General features: G+C 36.5%; 1 protein-coding gene across 6 annotated transcripts in view; it reads right to left on the bottom strand.

Annotated features, from left to right (window-relative positions):
- HEATR5A (HEAT repeat containing 5A) overlaps positions 1-16852 on the bottom strand; it is a 69467-nt gene that overhangs the window by 16850 nt on the left and 35765 nt on the right. For 3 of the 6 annotated variants that reach the window (XM_075030318.1, XM_075030323.1, XM_075030324.1), the window contains 12 exons: positions 15284-15447; positions 14991-15166; positions 13488-13593; positions 12334-12524; positions 11718-11877; positions 10470-10659; positions 9745-9914; positions 6270-6296; positions 4276-4414; positions 2963-3145; positions 1857-2096; positions 945-1126 (listed from right to left, as the gene is read on the bottom strand). In XM_075030318.1, the coding sequence (XP_074886419.1) occupies positions 945-1126; positions 1857-2096; positions 2963-3145; positions 4276-4414; positions 6270-6296; positions 9745-9914; positions 10470-10659; positions 11718-11877; positions 12334-12524; positions 13488-13593; positions 14991-15166; positions 15284-15447 (1928 nt within the window). The remainder of the gene's footprint in view (positions 1-944; positions 1127-1856; positions 2097-2962; positions 3146-4275; positions 4415-6269; positions 6297-9744; positions 9915-10469; positions 10660-11717; positions 11878-12333; positions 12525-13487; positions 13594-14990; positions 15167-15283; positions 15448-16852) is intronic. The other 3 variants (XM_075030319.1, XM_075030320.1, XM_075030322.1) reach the window with 3 other exon arrangements.

Below are 16852 nucleotides of genomic sequence, written 5' to 3'. Positions count from 1 at the left end.
GTGGAGAAGACGGCCTCTGTAAAAACGCTGGAGTTGTGTGAACAGGACAATGTGGCCGGAGGAGAGGGCCCCACGGAGGGTGGGACCGCGCTTCTCCAAAGCTGCAATTCCTTATCTTAAGTGACCAGGAGAAGGAGTGCAGCATATGTGCCTGGAGGAGGGGGCCCCACGGAAGATGGGACTGTGCTTCTATCTTAAGTGGTCATGCCAGCAGGGAAAGAGAGGCAACTCCCCAGTGACACCCCCCCCAAGCTCACTGACTGATTCCAGAGAACCCCAGGAAAGTGAACTGCGCATGTCGAGACCACCGACTAACACACTATAAAAGAAGGAAGAACGAGTTCTCAGTGCGCGCCCTCCGGAACTGGATCTCTACACTGGCTGGACCAACGCTGGACCCAGGACTGGTGAAACCCTTTTCTTCTCTCTTTCTTTCTTTCTCTGTCTTTCCCTCTTTTTCTTCTCTCTTATCCACAGTCCCTACACCTCATCCTTTTAAACATAAAACGTTGACCAAGTCTGAGACTAGGAGTGGATCCAGCTGCCCCTGGGCTCCTGTTCGAGAAGGAGTCCAGAAAGCAAGAGGGTCTGCTCTGAACCTCGTGACTCAACCGGAGGGCTCTCCTTCTGACACAGCTTCATGTTCCTTTTTCTGCTTCTTTTTCTACACCTCCCTTCTCTTTTCAAACAGCGGCTTAATGACATGATCCAAGGTTCAAATTGATAAGTTCACTTGTACTTGGACAAGGTTAGCTAGGTTGAATAAATGTTGATTGTTGTTTGAACTCCCCTGGTGTCATTTCACCTTAATGCTGACAAAGGAAATCCATGAATCTGAGTTGCTCCAACTTTGGGATGCGACTCATATGCACTACAAAAAGCAAATTTCTTTTGGTGATTAACTGTAACTATAAACTTTTCTAAGTTATTAGCAAGGTGCTTACATTGGCTTGATACTGCTCCAGAATTACATGACCTGGAAACTCCGGTTCTGGAACAGCTGCAAACTTCCGAACAACAATTAGCAATGTTTGAAGCCCAGAAAGACGAAGTTGATCACTGTGATCTGTGGCAGCCATAAAAGCCATACGGATCAAGTCAGCTAAATGCAATACCAAAAAGTCATCTGAAGAGAAAACGGACATTAAAAAAGAAAATTGTTTTATTAAATTTAGATTTAGACATAATACATTTTATAAGACCGCTCCCAACATTTTCAAAATGTGTATGTTACATTTTACCTTACTACATATCAAGGATTCACTTAAGGCAGCTTACACATACAATGATCTTATACCTAGACATCTTATGTTAGCTGATCTAGGCTCCTTTCCATTTGAATGTGGAAAAAAAAGTACTTAGAATAAAGCATAAATATCTTTATGTATAAGGCAGATTTTCTAAAAAAAAGAGTTTTGAGGAAAACACCTCCAGATAAACATAGAGAGGTACTGAAAATTGGTACTGTGTTTCTACTGGTGATTATGCAAATTATGGAAAGAAAAAAAGTAGAGTTTTTTAGTCATGCTCCCAGATACCAATCTGTGACGTTGTAGGCTGGTGCCACCTATCAATTCTGATTGCCAGTGCTTACGCAGAAACAATGGCTTGCTATGCATATGCCATGGTACTATAACCAGGAAAGTGAGTGTAAATGCTGCAGTGACATGCCAATATTTTGACAAATAAAAATTGTTCTACACCTTAATAAATATAGGCTTCTAATCAGAGTAATTAAAGGTTTCAACTATTACAATCAACAAATTTATGATGAATGTCACTGAGATGCAAACAGCTAACATTTGTTTTAAGCATACTTTGCATTCTGTGAAATTCTTTCAGTGTGTAACACATACCTCTTGAATCACGTTGTTTTCTTTCCTGAGCCAAAGTTATGTCAAAATGTGCACTGCCTGCATTTTCGCACTGGCTTATAATTTTACAAACACACTCTGCAGCAAAAACTCTGGTAGACCATCGTGGGTTACTGAAAGGATGGAACCTCTCATCACTGTCAGACGTTAATACAGATCCATCGTCCACTTTGGCAGTTTCCTCTTCTTGAGTGGTATCTACTGACGCTACTGTATTGAAATCTGTATTTAGGACACAAGGGGGGAAAAGAAGAAATGTAATATTCTTTCTTACTGTAACTGAAAACTACAGGAGGACTCACAAGAAAATCTCTTCAAAGTCATCTCTAACCTCCAACTCACTATGACTCCCTTCAACCTTGGTGTCTTAAAGTAAATGCTAGAATTAAAAATAAAATGTAACAAAACTGTCTGCATTTGCTTGGTATTACTTGATGGAAGACAAGATCAATACCACAAACGTAAATAAAGAATGGCAGTGGAAGAAGTGAAAGAAAAAAAAATAATTTTTAAAATAAGCATAACACATTAGAAGCTAGTACCTTTCGAAATCAAAACATCTAAATCCAAGAAGTTTTCCTCCTTCACTGCAGGTAAAAGAAAAGAATTCCCCCCCCCCCCCCCCCAAGTATTCAGCACAGTAATTAATTACATCTGCTCAGGAGTTTCATTATCATATAGTAGGTCTGCATCATTCCTGTTATAAATAGAAGAGAGGGTCTGAATATTTTTCATATAGGTAATTGCACAGGACCCACAAACTCAAATATATTCATTCTGTATTTCCATTTCTGATATGGAAATAAGTTAACATTAGGACTATAAATCAACCAGAATATGAACAGGCAAGACATACTAAAATGTTTACCAAAACTTGTTCAATAGGTAAAAGGCAATCAGAAGGGAGAAAGTAATATTCTTTCTGAAAGAACTAAGTTAAAGGGTCCAATGTTTCAATATGAAGGATGATGATACACTTCAAAAATGTCAAACATTCAAGAAACAAGAATACTTTCCCTTAGTGACATACTGTAGTGCTGCAGGCCTTATTTTCATTGTGTTCTCAACTACAGTGTATTAGGACTTACCAGCTGAGGCAGCAAGAACATCTTTACAAAGCTTCAGCCAAAAAGAGAGCTTTTCAACTGCCATTGAAGTAAGCATATGAGTCAGAGTCTCTTTGATATCTTGGCACAATCTTTGATCCAATTCTTTGTCCAGCAAGCCCAGCAATGCCCCCTCCAGGCCTATTTCTCTGATGTTAACATCTGCTAAGAACAAAGTCTGTGAGCTGAATGCTGTACATCACAAAACTGCAGTAATGACCACAGAAACCCCACTGAAGGTTGCACACAGGGTATCTTGTGAATAAGTATCTAGCTCTGAAATACTTTTGAAATAATAGTATTAATTGCTTTAATACCATATCTAAATCATCTCAGTACAAAACAAACTTTGAACTTTTACAGAAACATACTGACAACAGACAGAAAGTTAGCCCAGGGAAAAAAAAGAATCCTACTCTGAATTTCATGGCATTACCATCACCATAGCATCTGAGCTCCTTAAAAAAATTATCTTTGGCCATCTGATTTTTTACACTGAGTCATAAGGTAATTCTAAAACAATGTTTTAACTTGAAAGGGAAGTTAAAATTATTCTCCAACATAGCTCAAAACCAGACACATGAAAATAATTTGTTAAATGAATATGACCAATTTTTATTTGTTCAATATTACCAATTTTAAAAATCAGGAGTTTTACAAAATGGCTATAGCCTATCTTTTCTGAAAATTTCCAAATGAGCTTGAAATGAAATCCAAAGTGAAATCATTTATTACCACCATTTCCTCACAGGAAGGCACATGAGGATGAACTAGTGATCTCAGGCCTTTTAGCAAAAACCCCAAACCTTAGGATGTTAATAATTCTAGGGACCCCAGCTGACCATTACTTAACCAGTTCTGCAAAGAGGTCAACAGAAACTTTCTTCAACAGGTTTTACACACCTTCCCTCAATGACAGATTTTTAATTTAAGAAGAGATTTATGCAGGAAAATAAAATTATGAATATGCATGTTAAATGCAGGACTATGAAGCAGTTACTACAACAGCTACTGGCTAGATAGGCTTAGGTTTCTCTGGAACTCCACTTGCATTTTCTCATTTAGTGACCTTTACTATCTACAGTATATGAAAAGCAATAGAATCTTCATTTTATCACTAAGAAATGGTTTGGATGCTTCTATAATTTGGTACTATATAGAGAACTGAAGCAGAAAAACTATTTTGAGTTAAAGATTTCAAGAATGTAGCAAAGTTTTCATACCCATAGCAGAGCGTGTTTAAAATTCACTATCAGTGTGTCAAGCTCTTTGATCTCAAAACTTCAATACCTTACCTGGAGTAAAATCTTCTCTGCTCTCTTTAACTAACGCAACAGCATATTCTGATACCTCGGCAGCTTCTCTTTGCACAAGTTGACGTAAGCAAGCTACCACTGCACGTCTCAATAATAAGTATGAGCTACAGAGATTCACCTGAAACATGCAAGAAGAAACAGTTAGATGGCTAACAAACCTTTATAGCAATACCTCAGTAAGGCCAGTATTTTCTGAACAATTGCAGTTACAACAAATCTGTTAAGTCAGTAAGCATGTAATTGATGCTTTTTTTGCTCAGCTTCTCCAACTGTCCCTCCCCCCAAGGTTTTGCAACTCCTGTAATCAATTTTAACATATTAGTACTTTTAACATTTTCTCTCCAAAGGTAACTTATAAGACTGGTTTGGGGCTGGATCCAACTACCACCAATATCAGTAGAAAGACCCCCATTAACTTCAATGACAGCTGAATTGCGGTCTCAATGAACAATTAACTTTATGCTTTGACTACAGGGTATATATAATGGGCTTGAAAACTCAGTGCAAGAGAAAATTACTCAAATCATCCTGACACGTAACTAGAGAAATGCCAGTGTAACCAAGGGCAAGACAGTCAATCAGGCTTTAGTAAATCTGAACTCCATGCATGAAAAGAAGTTTATAAGAAAGAGCAAAGAGAACACTGCTGCAATTTCATCGCAAAAAATACTATATACTCAGTTTACATTAAATTACATTTTAGAGAAGGTGAGAGGAAGGGTGAGAGTCACTGGTGAATGTATCACACTGAGACAAGTCAGCTCTCCTGAGCAGTTTCTAGCAAAAAAGTTTAGAGTATCACCATATTTTAACACCACCAGGCCAGTGTTTGCTTTTTGTACTGAAAAATACATGATAACTGATTAATTATTACAGGAACAAGGAAAAATACTTTAAAAACCCAAGTATAGCCTCAAGGTTTTTTGTTAGAGTGGAGCTTTCTGATTTTTATTTGCTTGCTTTCAATTTTAAGAACATTCTGAAGGGGATTCCAAAGATACAGTGAACGAGCTGTGTGGCCAGGCAAGATGGCTGCACAAATATTTATGCAGTTTCTTTTAAATTAAGTTTAGGTTATTATCAAAAAAGTCATTCTCTGCAACTAAGCAATTGTGTACCCTTAGCTGTCACCATCCTTAAAATAGACAGAGCTGAGTGTCTGCTGCAGAAACCTTGCGGTAAGGTCATGCTCCTCATTCGTCAGCAACAGGTCAATATATGTTAGTCAAAATGACTAATATATATTAGTTAACATACAGTTAAAAAGAACAATTTAAGGACAAAAAAGAGTAAGTGGTACAGAATTTCAGCTTTGTTACATTAACAAAACTAAGCTTCGTCTTCTGAATTTCTGTGCATGCACATGAATCTACTCAGAATTACATATTTAATACACACAAAGATACACTCTCTGCATAATTCTTCTAAAAGAAAAGAAACCTGATTCAATAAGTATGTCTGCAAGATATTTTCATTGAAACTTAAAAACAACAAGTGAGGCTTTTAATGCAACATTTATGCAAGCAGACTACATGTTCTACTTCAAGTTGGACATGCATAAATTCCGTGCTCATTTTTAATAGGGAAAGAAAACAGAGGATCCAATTCAGGCTACTGAATAATGCAAGATGTACATTTTTCATCTCTCTCATTCTCTCACATTCTTAGCAGGGGACAGAACTAAATAACAGACACAAAATGCAAGCATCACATACAAACTTAAATGAACAAACAGTTCCCTTTCTGTGCTTAACACGTTAAAAACAAAATTATGCCTCACTAAGCACATATATGAAATGTATGTCTGCCATCTGCAGAAAGTTAGGAAGGGTCTGGTTAGGATGACAATCAAATGTCACTTGACATGCTAAAAGAAATTACATTAAAATGGTTAAAAGGAAAAGATAAAAGATAAATAAAAAACACCACTGCAAACTGCAAAAGTTTAGGATTAACAAGGCACAGGGACCTACCAACACAGAATTATCCAACAAGATTTCCTGCACAAAAACAAATGACAAACCAGTCATGACAAAACCAAAATATAGATATCACAGTGATACCAACCACACATGGAGACTGTTACACGTAAATTCAGCATATATTAAAATTCAGATTCTTATCTCAAACATACCAAAACCCTAATTTGCTTAGTTCATTTACATTATATTTAATATTGAACTCACTTAAATTGGATGCCAGCTGCCCCTAAAATTAGACTTAAACAGTACCAAGACAACAGCACAGCATAGTTATTGACATTGTATACTTATCATGTTTCAAAATACCTTTAATGTCTTGCAGCTGAAAACTGGTGTTTACATCATAAGCTTACACACATAAGCTCTTTAGAAGTCTGTGCTCACCCAGGTTAGCTTTAGAGCTAATGTTAGACATGATTAAAAGCATATGATTTCGATTCTGCTGGAGCCAAGAATTTAACTGACAGGATAAGCATTACTGTTAGATGCAAAGCCCCAAGAAAAAAAAGATCCTATTGACAAACAAGGAATACTTTCAGAAGCTGAAGAAGGGAAGCTAGATAATGACAGATACATGTACAGAATTTAAAAAAAAAAAAAAAAGGGCAAAAAAAAGCAAGCCAGTGAAGCTGTGTATCCATTGCCTGAGTCATGTTTTGTTAGTGCTAGCATAGTCACAAACTGGATGGTCTAAATACTTTGGGCACCTGAACCATCTCATGCTCTAGAGGGTGGGAAGACAGGTGGAGGAGGTAGCTTGCAGTTGTTGTGTTGGCATGCCTAATGCTACATTTATAAAGGAAAAAAAGAAAAAAGAGACAAGAAAAGAAAAGACGGGGGGAGAAGAAAGAAAGAGGGGGGGAGAAGAAAGAAAGAGGGGGGGAGAAGAAAGAAAGAGGGGGGAGAAGAAAGAAAGAGGGGGGGAGAAGAAAGAAAGAGGGGGGGAGAAGAAAGAAAGAGGGGGGGAGAAGAAAGAAAGAGGGGGGGAGAAGAAAGAAAGAGGGGGGGAAGAAGAAAGAAAGAGGGGGGGAAGAAGAAAGAAAGAGGGGGGGAAGAAGAAAGAAAGAGGGGGGGAAGAAGAAAGAAAGAGGGGGGGAAGAAGAAAGAAAGAGGGGGGAAGAAGAAAGAAAGAGGGGGGAAGAAGAAAGAAAGAGGGGGGGAAGAAGAAAGAAAGAGGGGGGGAAGAAGAAAGAAAGAGGGGGGGAAGAAGAAAGAAAGAGGGGGGGAAGAAGAAAGAAAGAGGGGGGGAAGAAGAAAGAAAGAGGGGGGGAAGAAGAAAGAAAGAGGGGGGGAAGAAGAAAGAAAGAGGGGGGGAAGAAGAAAGAAAGAGGGGGGATGTCCTTTCAGAATTTTAAAAAGGCAAGTTTGAAGACACAGAAATTTTCCAGAAACCTTAGGAAAAAAGGGTGGAGAGTGGAGCTCTAACTAAAAATAAAATTTAAAAAAAAAAAAAAAATTCTTTGCACGTTTGTTTTCAAGATTTTGTGAGTGAGAATTCATGTTTCTATGGACAGAAGGGGAAAAGATCATTTATCTGACCACAGATTCTTTGCCTCTTCTGTTTTTCTGCCTTAAATAAAGAACGCAGTGGTGAATATCCACAGTATCTAGTGCCAAGCTTTTATACTCTACTTCCACTTAAGACTTCAAAAAGCATTGCAAAGGACAGTCGCACCTTGTTCTCTACTTGCAGAAATTTAAACTCATGTAGAATGACTTGCTGAGGGTCACCTTGCAAGCCAACAACAGAGTCAAGAGCAGATTTCAGGTCCAGTTCAATAGTTTATTCTGCTTTCCTAGTGAGATGGTGATTTAGTGGGTGGAAACTACATGGATGGATGGCGAGTTTTGCAAATGCAGAAGTCTGCTTGTGCAATGATCTTCTCACAGACTTGCAAAGCACACACTCAAACCTTCTTTGTTTCTGACACTCTTGAGAGACTATTAACGTTTACTGAATTGTCAGTATCAGCAATATTGGCCATAGTTCTGTAACAAGTTCATGAGAATGAGAAAAGTTCATCCCTGTAAGGCCACTGACTTTGGTGGACTCCTCCCTCGTGAAGCTCACAATTGTTTCTGGGATAGAGGTGAACACACACATGTATACAGATGCACGAACACACACACTCAAGCCACGAACCATGCTTCTTCTTAAAGTACTGTATGAAGTACTTTGAGACTATTTGTAAAAACAATAAAAATCAGTAATATCATATAGACAACTTTATCACGACATCCTCTTTATTAGTAGGTACTTGCTATTAGACAGATCATACTGTACACGGAAGCAGACTGTACATGGACTTACATATGATCCCAAATGCTAATACATCCTCTGAGCACAAAAGTGACTTATATGATTTGTTGTGATTTTGTCAATGTAAGAAAAACTGTGTTTTACCCAGAGAAGAGAAAATCATAGCTGGTATATGTTAAAAGAAAGAACATTTCAGATGAGTTCCAGTTCTTCTGCAACTAGTATATCTATACCTAACCTAATGTGAGGCTGAAAGAGCTTCTCCTTCAATTTTTCCTGGCTCCCACAATCATGTTTCTAGTCAAACTGAATAAAGATAAATAGAAGGAATCTAAACTTTATACAAAATCAATGTATGGTTACTAACGATATACAAGTGCTACCCAGGGGAAGATGTGAATAAGAACTGTGTTAAGATAAACAAGAGAGATTAAAAAAAAACCCACCATACTTTATTGTCTGTGATTTTTTGTTGCTCTCTGATTTACAGGGAGACTAGATGGTCTTATTTAAAAAAAACAAACAAACAACCAAAACAAAACACACACCACCCCCCTAGCTAGCCCCTGAAAACCCACCAAGGCTAATAACTACCAGAAGATTATTTTTGCTTTTTTCATAGAACTAAGTGCTTCAGAACAGCAGCTATTCAAAAAGACTTAGTTTGACTATTACTTATGTGTCAGAAATTTTTATATTGACTGCCAAGAAATCAGTACACTGAAGCATTAGTGCTACAGAAATTACAAAATAGAGAAATCTACAATTTTTCACCATCAAAATCCAAACAAAACAATTCTCAGTAATTAGTACACACAATTTTTTTTAAATCAATCCTTCACCTGAGACATAAAAAACAGCAGAGGAAAAAAACTGGCCAACATAAAATAGCTGGTAAAAATCCAGCACCAAGTTGTAATGGATGGTATATCCTGCCAGACAACCGGCCTTAATAAGAGCAGCAGAATGCACTTGCAAGCAGTTCAGAAGGCCAAGTTTTCTACAGAATGTGCTCATCTTGTAAAGGGGAAGCAGAAACTGGGGAAAAAACTGAAAAAAGAGACAATACTTACCTGTAGGATATGAAATACCTCACCACTACACAATGATCAGTTTCTCTGGTTAAAGAAGCATCTGCATTTTTTAAGTGTTTCTGAACAAAATGTTTTAAAATACAAGGATATAGACTAGTAAACGTATACTCACACATAGGCAGCTTACAAGGCTAGACAAGTTGACATGTCGAGGAGCAAACATGTGAAGCTGCTGAAGGCAAGAGATGGCTTGAGCCTGAACAAGGCAGTCAGGATTATCCTGCATCACTGCACAGCCAAGAAGGCAGGAAGTTCTTAAGGCTGAAACTGTCGTACTGCTGCCTATATTTGGAAGAAAAAAGGGTTTTTGTTTTTAAAACATCAACTCTTTTTTTCAAAAACATGATAAGCTGTCTTTTTTCCAAGCCACCTGTGACTTTCATCCTCTTGAAGGATACTTTCTGTATCTGTGTTATACTCCAATATCAATGAGTAACAGTCACATTGCTCTCTGGAAATAACAGTGTCCAGCTATCTAAAAGTTGATTTAGATGCAAATTTTAAATGTCTGCATCATAACCAAGAAATAGATTGGCTCCTAACTCTTGAAATACGAATACTTTCCATTTTCATGCCAGATGTAAGGATTTTCAACCCAAGGGAACCAGTTTATGTTCTCCAAACAAAGGAAAAGATGTCAAAAAGAGACACTATTTTTTGAAAATTAGCAGTCATGTCATCTTGATTGCATAAACTCACGGCCTGTGAAATATTGTCTTAGAACAAGGAAAAAACTTAGCATGCAATTATTTTTTGATAAAATTTGAATTACACGTTCAAAGTTTAGCAATGTTGTTGCTAAACCAAACAAAGCTGATGCTATTGTATGTTGCATACCTTGCAACTCAGGGCCCAGTGTGGTAATAAGTGCATTTAAACAGCGACCAAGGCTTTGGTGAACTTCAGTGTAAGCAGGAGGCACAGTCAACAACAACATGAGAACAAGAGATAAGGTAGGTTCCACATGCACATGGTACAAGGGGCCAGCTAAATCTACTATCAGTGCCAGAGAGTGTAATGCCCATGCCTGTAAAATAAGAGAAGCAGTCATGTAGTGTCTATATGATAGAATAAACATAAGATCTTTTTAAAATTCTATAGATCAAGTGAAATTCAGTAATTAAATGTAATAAAAGTTGCACTTTTAGTTTCCAAAGGGACAAATAGAGAGGTTATAGAAAGAAACTTTAAGAACCTGATGCTTAATAAGCCATTTTAAATATTTTACAAGTAACTATACATTCTGCAATGAAAGAACCATTTTAAATTTGTCATTGTTAATTAAAAAAAATTAATAGTAAATATTCCTTAAATACATTCTACTTTTGGTAAAATTTCTTATAGTTTCATGTGCAAGAACAAGAGAATTATGAAAAAATACTACAACAGTTGCTAAAACAACATGCTGTTTTAGTCTCAGTTACTTTGTACCAATAGCCACATCTGTTTCATGTCAACATACAGTTAATCTCTGTGTGAATATATTGGAGATAAAGCTTAAAAAAATTCTTTGACTAAGATTTAGACAATTATATTGAATACACTCAATGTCTTTTAAAGCTATTCTGATAGATAACAGTTTTAGCCACAGAGAAATAATTTGAATTAGTCTTCAAAACATCTTGCCTTATTCAAGGAAGTATATTGACCAATTTCTACAGCATTCAGGCTACAAATCCATTATTTACTACACAACCCTTCAAGAAAAAAATGCTGTGAGTTAAAGATCGTAGCAGAGAAAAAAACTGCCGTGAACAAAAAAACCTGGGTACTATCTAGTCAAGGTCAAGATACAGGTGAATGTGAAATTAATCAATTCCTAAAACATCAGATATTGTTTTTGAAGCCAGCATATTTTAGCCTCATGATGATTAAATAAGAACCTCCCGTATCTCATCATAGTTCTTGCTTGGAAGGTGGATTTTGAGCAGGGGCTATGGTTTTCATTGCCTTTGCTGCTCCAGTCATCACCTGTGAGGTATGCCTAAGAGGTTGTGAAGTGTTATTCTTACAAGAAAAAACTTATACTCCAGATTATAAATCAGTTAATTTGTCACTTATCTAAAAATGTTACATTACAAGTACCTGCACATCAGGAGAAGTGCTGTCCTGAGATAAAGTATAAAGGATTCCAACACATGCATTCAGGTGCTGAGTAGAACCTATTCCTCCTAAGTATCTATACAGACATCCCAGAGCCAAAGAATGACCTGTTCTTGATACCACATCCCTAGCAGATTTTAGCCTATTAATTATAAGAAAAGAAAGCTGTTAGTGTAATCATCAAGACTGATACTATGTAATAAACACATCTACAAATGGAATTTCTAGTATATAATCAGGAAAAATATTTTATTAGACACCATTACATTGCCAAAATTCTAAGTTCACTTGTCATCTCTTATCTGAAGGAAGTACCAAAAATATTTTAGGTATACTTAAATGATGTGGCTACAACAGCAGCCAATTTAATTTATTTGAAAGTCTACATGCTTACTTAGACAATCTTCTTAAAGATCAGCAAAACTAAGAAATACATGCAGAAGTCAGGAAGTGCTTTTTCCTATTAATTTCTGAAGTGACATCAAATTCATGAAGGAAACCAGCTTTCCAAAATTATCATCATAATAGGGGCCAGGTAGATTTCTCAAACATTTTTATAGACATAACCAGTAATTTACCACACTTTTTTTGAACTTACTTGTCAAAACTGACTTGTGCTAATCCAGCAGTGAAGGCACTGTCAGAAACCACCTGTGCCAATCTGGCCAAACACTCTGCAGCAGCACATCTTAGGAGTGGATTATTGCTTTCCAAGGCACCCATTACTACTGCCAGGGCAGACCTTCTAACTTCTTCTGGACCTAAACTTCCCTTGCAGTTAGCCAAGTGCTAAAAACAGATAATAAATATATTAAACAGCAAGACAGTATAGTAATCAGAATGTGCTTTTCTGTCAGTCATGCAAAAATTACGAGACTGCCAGAAGGAATTTGATTTTCTTCACCTTTTATCTGAGGAATTTCTCTATTTTTATTCGCTGTTTTGAGAGTTAGAAGCCTAACTCCACGTAGGTGTACATCATAGCACAACATTATCATATCAACATTCTGATTTTAAGAAATACTGGATAGATTGCAGTAGAACCCAATAAACCAACACACTAGTATAAAATTCAGAAAATAATATAAAAAAGAAAACCAGTGAAAACAGAACAATGACACAGAAAAAATCCCAGGTCAAAAAAAGAGTGTAAGCAAAAGCTACAGCAGTTATCTGGATTGCATATTAAATATGCCCCAAATTTACAAATATTGTAAAATGAAAGGTCTTGCCTATTCTGAAAACATTTTGCCTTAGTTTGAAGAAAGTCTAAGAAGGGAAGAATGAAAACTGCACATGAACAGAGTAAAATACAAAAAAAGCATTAGGGAAAAGCAACAAATGGCAGATAGTTATGAGATTACTTTATTTTACCAATAGTTACTTTTTTATTTATACAGTAAGAAATATGAAAGAGACAGTGATAAAGAGAGAAATGATACAAACAGATTTTTCCATCTCTCTCCTATTTGAATGACACTAGTATAGAAGATAGTATAGTACAGTGTACTAGAATGGGGTTTCCCTAACCCTTTAACATTAAAAAAAGGGAAAAATTAAACTGTGACTCTTCAGCACTTAAGAAAAGTGTGACATCACAAAACAATATATTGTCACAGAAAACAGGAGTGATCTTCAGCTTGACTGTTAATCAAAACAAGAACTTCTGTGTAGACACATTTGAACCAACAGATGCCATGTTTTGGTAACAGAGAGAGAGAGAAACAAAAGAGAGAAACAAAGGAGATTTACCTTTAAGGAAGTAGAAAAGGCTGACACAACATTTAGCTGTACTATTTGTTGCCGTGATCCTTTTGTTTGCTTTATGGAATTCAACAGCTGTTCTAACACCTGGAGCCTTAAACAAAACCAGAGAAGAAACCACAGAATTAAAAATTAAGGAAACAAATCAAGCTTTTTTATTTTATTTTAAAACACAAAACAAAGCCTATATATTTTAGAAACAGAGGTGCAACAAACCTATTACCTTAACTCTTGAGCATTTTCCTTCAACTGGCATCCCTGTCTACTACAAAAAAATTTTGTATTCCATATTAGAATAGGTAATAATGAACTTTTTGCCTTTGTTTCCTTATAATGTATGTATTCACAGATAATCACTTATCTCTAAATAACATTAGACAAATGTTATTAAAAGGAACTGTGTATGGGAATGATGCATTTTGACTTACAATTGAGAAAGGAGGAGGGAAAAGAAAAAGAAAAGGAAAATGCAGTTATCTGCAGCAATTAGTTCAGATCTTGAGAAACAAGTGAAGAAAGCAAACCAGCAACCTGGTGACAGTAGGGGCAAAAAGCCCAGACAAATAGAAAAAACAAAAAACACACAAAAAAAGCTGTAGGTGAAGACAGAATAAGGAAGTAAAGGCAAGCCAGAAGAACATATTATAAGGCAAGTGGCAATTTTATTGGCAGGTATGCTCATATCCAAACAGCTGCCTCGGCATTACACTAAATCCTGAGCATTCTAAACAGTGAAGACATCAAGACTCAGGACTCGTATACTAAGCACTCATCCCTCACAGGAAATTACAAAACCATCGCCACCTATAATGATTGTGATCTAAGCTCTAACTACCATTGGCTTTGAAAATATAAAGCTGTTTAATTTAAAAATAATTGATTTGCTCTAATGCTGCATTCAAGAAAATTACCAGCAGCACACAGAATAAGCAACAGCACGCAAAAATCTTGAGGAATTTCATGCCTCAGCAATTGGTGTGCTTATAAATGTGAAACAAACCAAAATGCCATGTGTGCATTAGGAAGATACGTACACACACAAATACACTCTTGTTGCTTCCCATCCATATTTTATAAAGAATGAGGCAGGATAACGATTAAATTTTACTGCGGCTTCCTACCCCTTTTGTCCCTCTTTGGTTCTAAGGCATTTAGTAATTATGTATTAAGTGCTATAATAATTGTGTAATAACTCTTAAAATAACTTCTATTTTGATCTGACTGTTGAAACAAAACATAATTTTTCTTGGTCAACAGAATTTATTATAATGACAGTAACCTCTTACTGGATGTCCCTTTTCATTGTGAGTAACTTTAAACAGAAAGTCTAATAATTTGTTAGTCTGAATTATATTAGTCAGATGGTTTACAGAATCCACTTATACAATGAATTATTTTTTCAGAATTGTTTTCTTCTGTGTTTAATCTCAAACACTGTGATCATCTTTCAGCATCTCCAAAGTTCCCCAACAGTTAAAATTACTACTTTACCTGTGAGATTCTGCTACATGGGAAAACATAACTCCAAAAAGACGAGTTGCTGCACTGATAACAGACAATACAGGAGGTAGTGGTTTAGGTACTGAATCACCTTTTGCAACTTTCTCATAAATTGAGTAAGGGTCATATTCCAGGCTGCCGCCAGCTATGCTGTTACCTAAAAGGAGCTGTAAGAAGGAAAAAAGTGATAACCATATTTCTGACCAAGACAAAACCAGCACTGACCCAAATAACTAGAACTGTATGCAAATATAATACCACCATTATACTAGATCAAAAAGTACCTGCTCTTCGATAAATCGGTGGTCAGTCTCCTGCAGTAAGGGACCAAGTAAAAGGAGATCATTCTCATGACAAAGGGGTGGAAGCAAGAATGTCGAGGCATCGATCTGGCTATCTGGGACAGTCAAGTCAGCCACTAACTCTTTTAGAACAGCACAGAAGCTTCCTTTAAAAGGAAAAAAAATGCAAAATTTTCAGTTAATTACTTTCCACAAGCAACTTTGGGAGCAAGATATTTATACTGAAATAGCAACATATATCTAACATTTTTCTTAAGTCTTCAAATAGTTAATTGGAGAACACTCTTGCTACAAGGGAAATAAAAAAATCACTACCTAAGATAAGCAAATGAAGCACATAGAGCAACCTAGAAGCAGAAAAAGAGAGACCTTTACCTTCACAGAAGACATAATGCCATACAACTGCTAATCCAGTAAGGTAGTTACATTTACAATTAAAGTAGAGGGAAAAAGGCAGTTACAAGCACAGCCATATTTTCTCCTATTTCCTGAAAATTAATGCTGTGGAATGTATTACATAACCACGCAGGAGTACTTGGACTTGGCAAGCAGATGTAATTTAAAACATCCATAAGTCTGATAAATAACCAAAAGCTGCAGAATGTACTCCCCTATTTCAGGAGTTTGCACTCAAAAAGCAAAGCATGAGGAATTTACTGTAGGTTACATTATGATAATTTACAGTGGTAGTTAAAACTTTCGCATATTTTTGTACATAATATTTCAGACAAGATTGTACATTATACATAAACAACAACATTAGGCGTTCCAAGTCAGACTATTTTAGGTTATTAAAACAGCCCCTGCAGTGAGAGAACATTTCCAGTGCTGAACCACGCATGATGAGAAAGGTCTGGCTTATCTGATAAGTAAGTTGTGTTGAAAAACACTGCAGAACTGATCTTAAAGAACATACACGGTCTTTTTGCAAATATTACATAAGAATTTACCTCCAGAGCATTAAGATTGCAAAGTCAAGTCTTCATGAATTGGGGAATACCAGCATTAAGTGGGGCTTAACTCCACATATCCAGTTCTTTGCATTCAGTTTTGTTGTTAGATGATCACACAATTACCCATTTGCACTAAAGTTGCTTATAATTTTTCAACACATGGAAGTTCCAAAAAGTGGGACAACACAGTTATCAGCACCTCATGAGCACAAGCAGAACCATTTGTATAGTTGGAGCTGGTAGCTGCAACCAGGTATTTTATCCTTCCTGAATCTTGAATCCATTCTGAGAAAGCTGACTTCCTCTCCCTTACCCCCCCCCAAATCCTGTCCCCATCAGCCTCTCTCCCCTACAGGCATCTGTTGCTTTGCCTGCCTCTCTGACTAATTAGCAAGTATGTAATTTTTCCCAAACTGCTTAACTCAAATCTAAATGCAAAAGGTTAGCACTGTCAAATGTATTCCAAGATGCACAGATAGTGTGTGAAAGGCACAGAAATTGAGCCTTTTAAAAAACACAGTAATTAAAAACAGCAACTAGAAACTGCTCTTACATTAACTATTATAGATCACAAAAAAAAAAAAAAAAATTGAAAAAT

Source organism: Buteo buteo, chromosome 6 (genome assembly GCF_964188355.1).
Source record: "Buteo buteo chromosome 6, bButBut1.hap1.1, whole genome shotgun sequence".
NCBI lineage: Eukaryota > Metazoa > Chordata > Aves > Accipitriformes > Accipitridae > Buteo > Buteo buteo.
The sequence above is the reverse complement of the archived record's forward strand: the minus strand, read 5'-3'. Positions and strand labels throughout refer to the sequence as shown.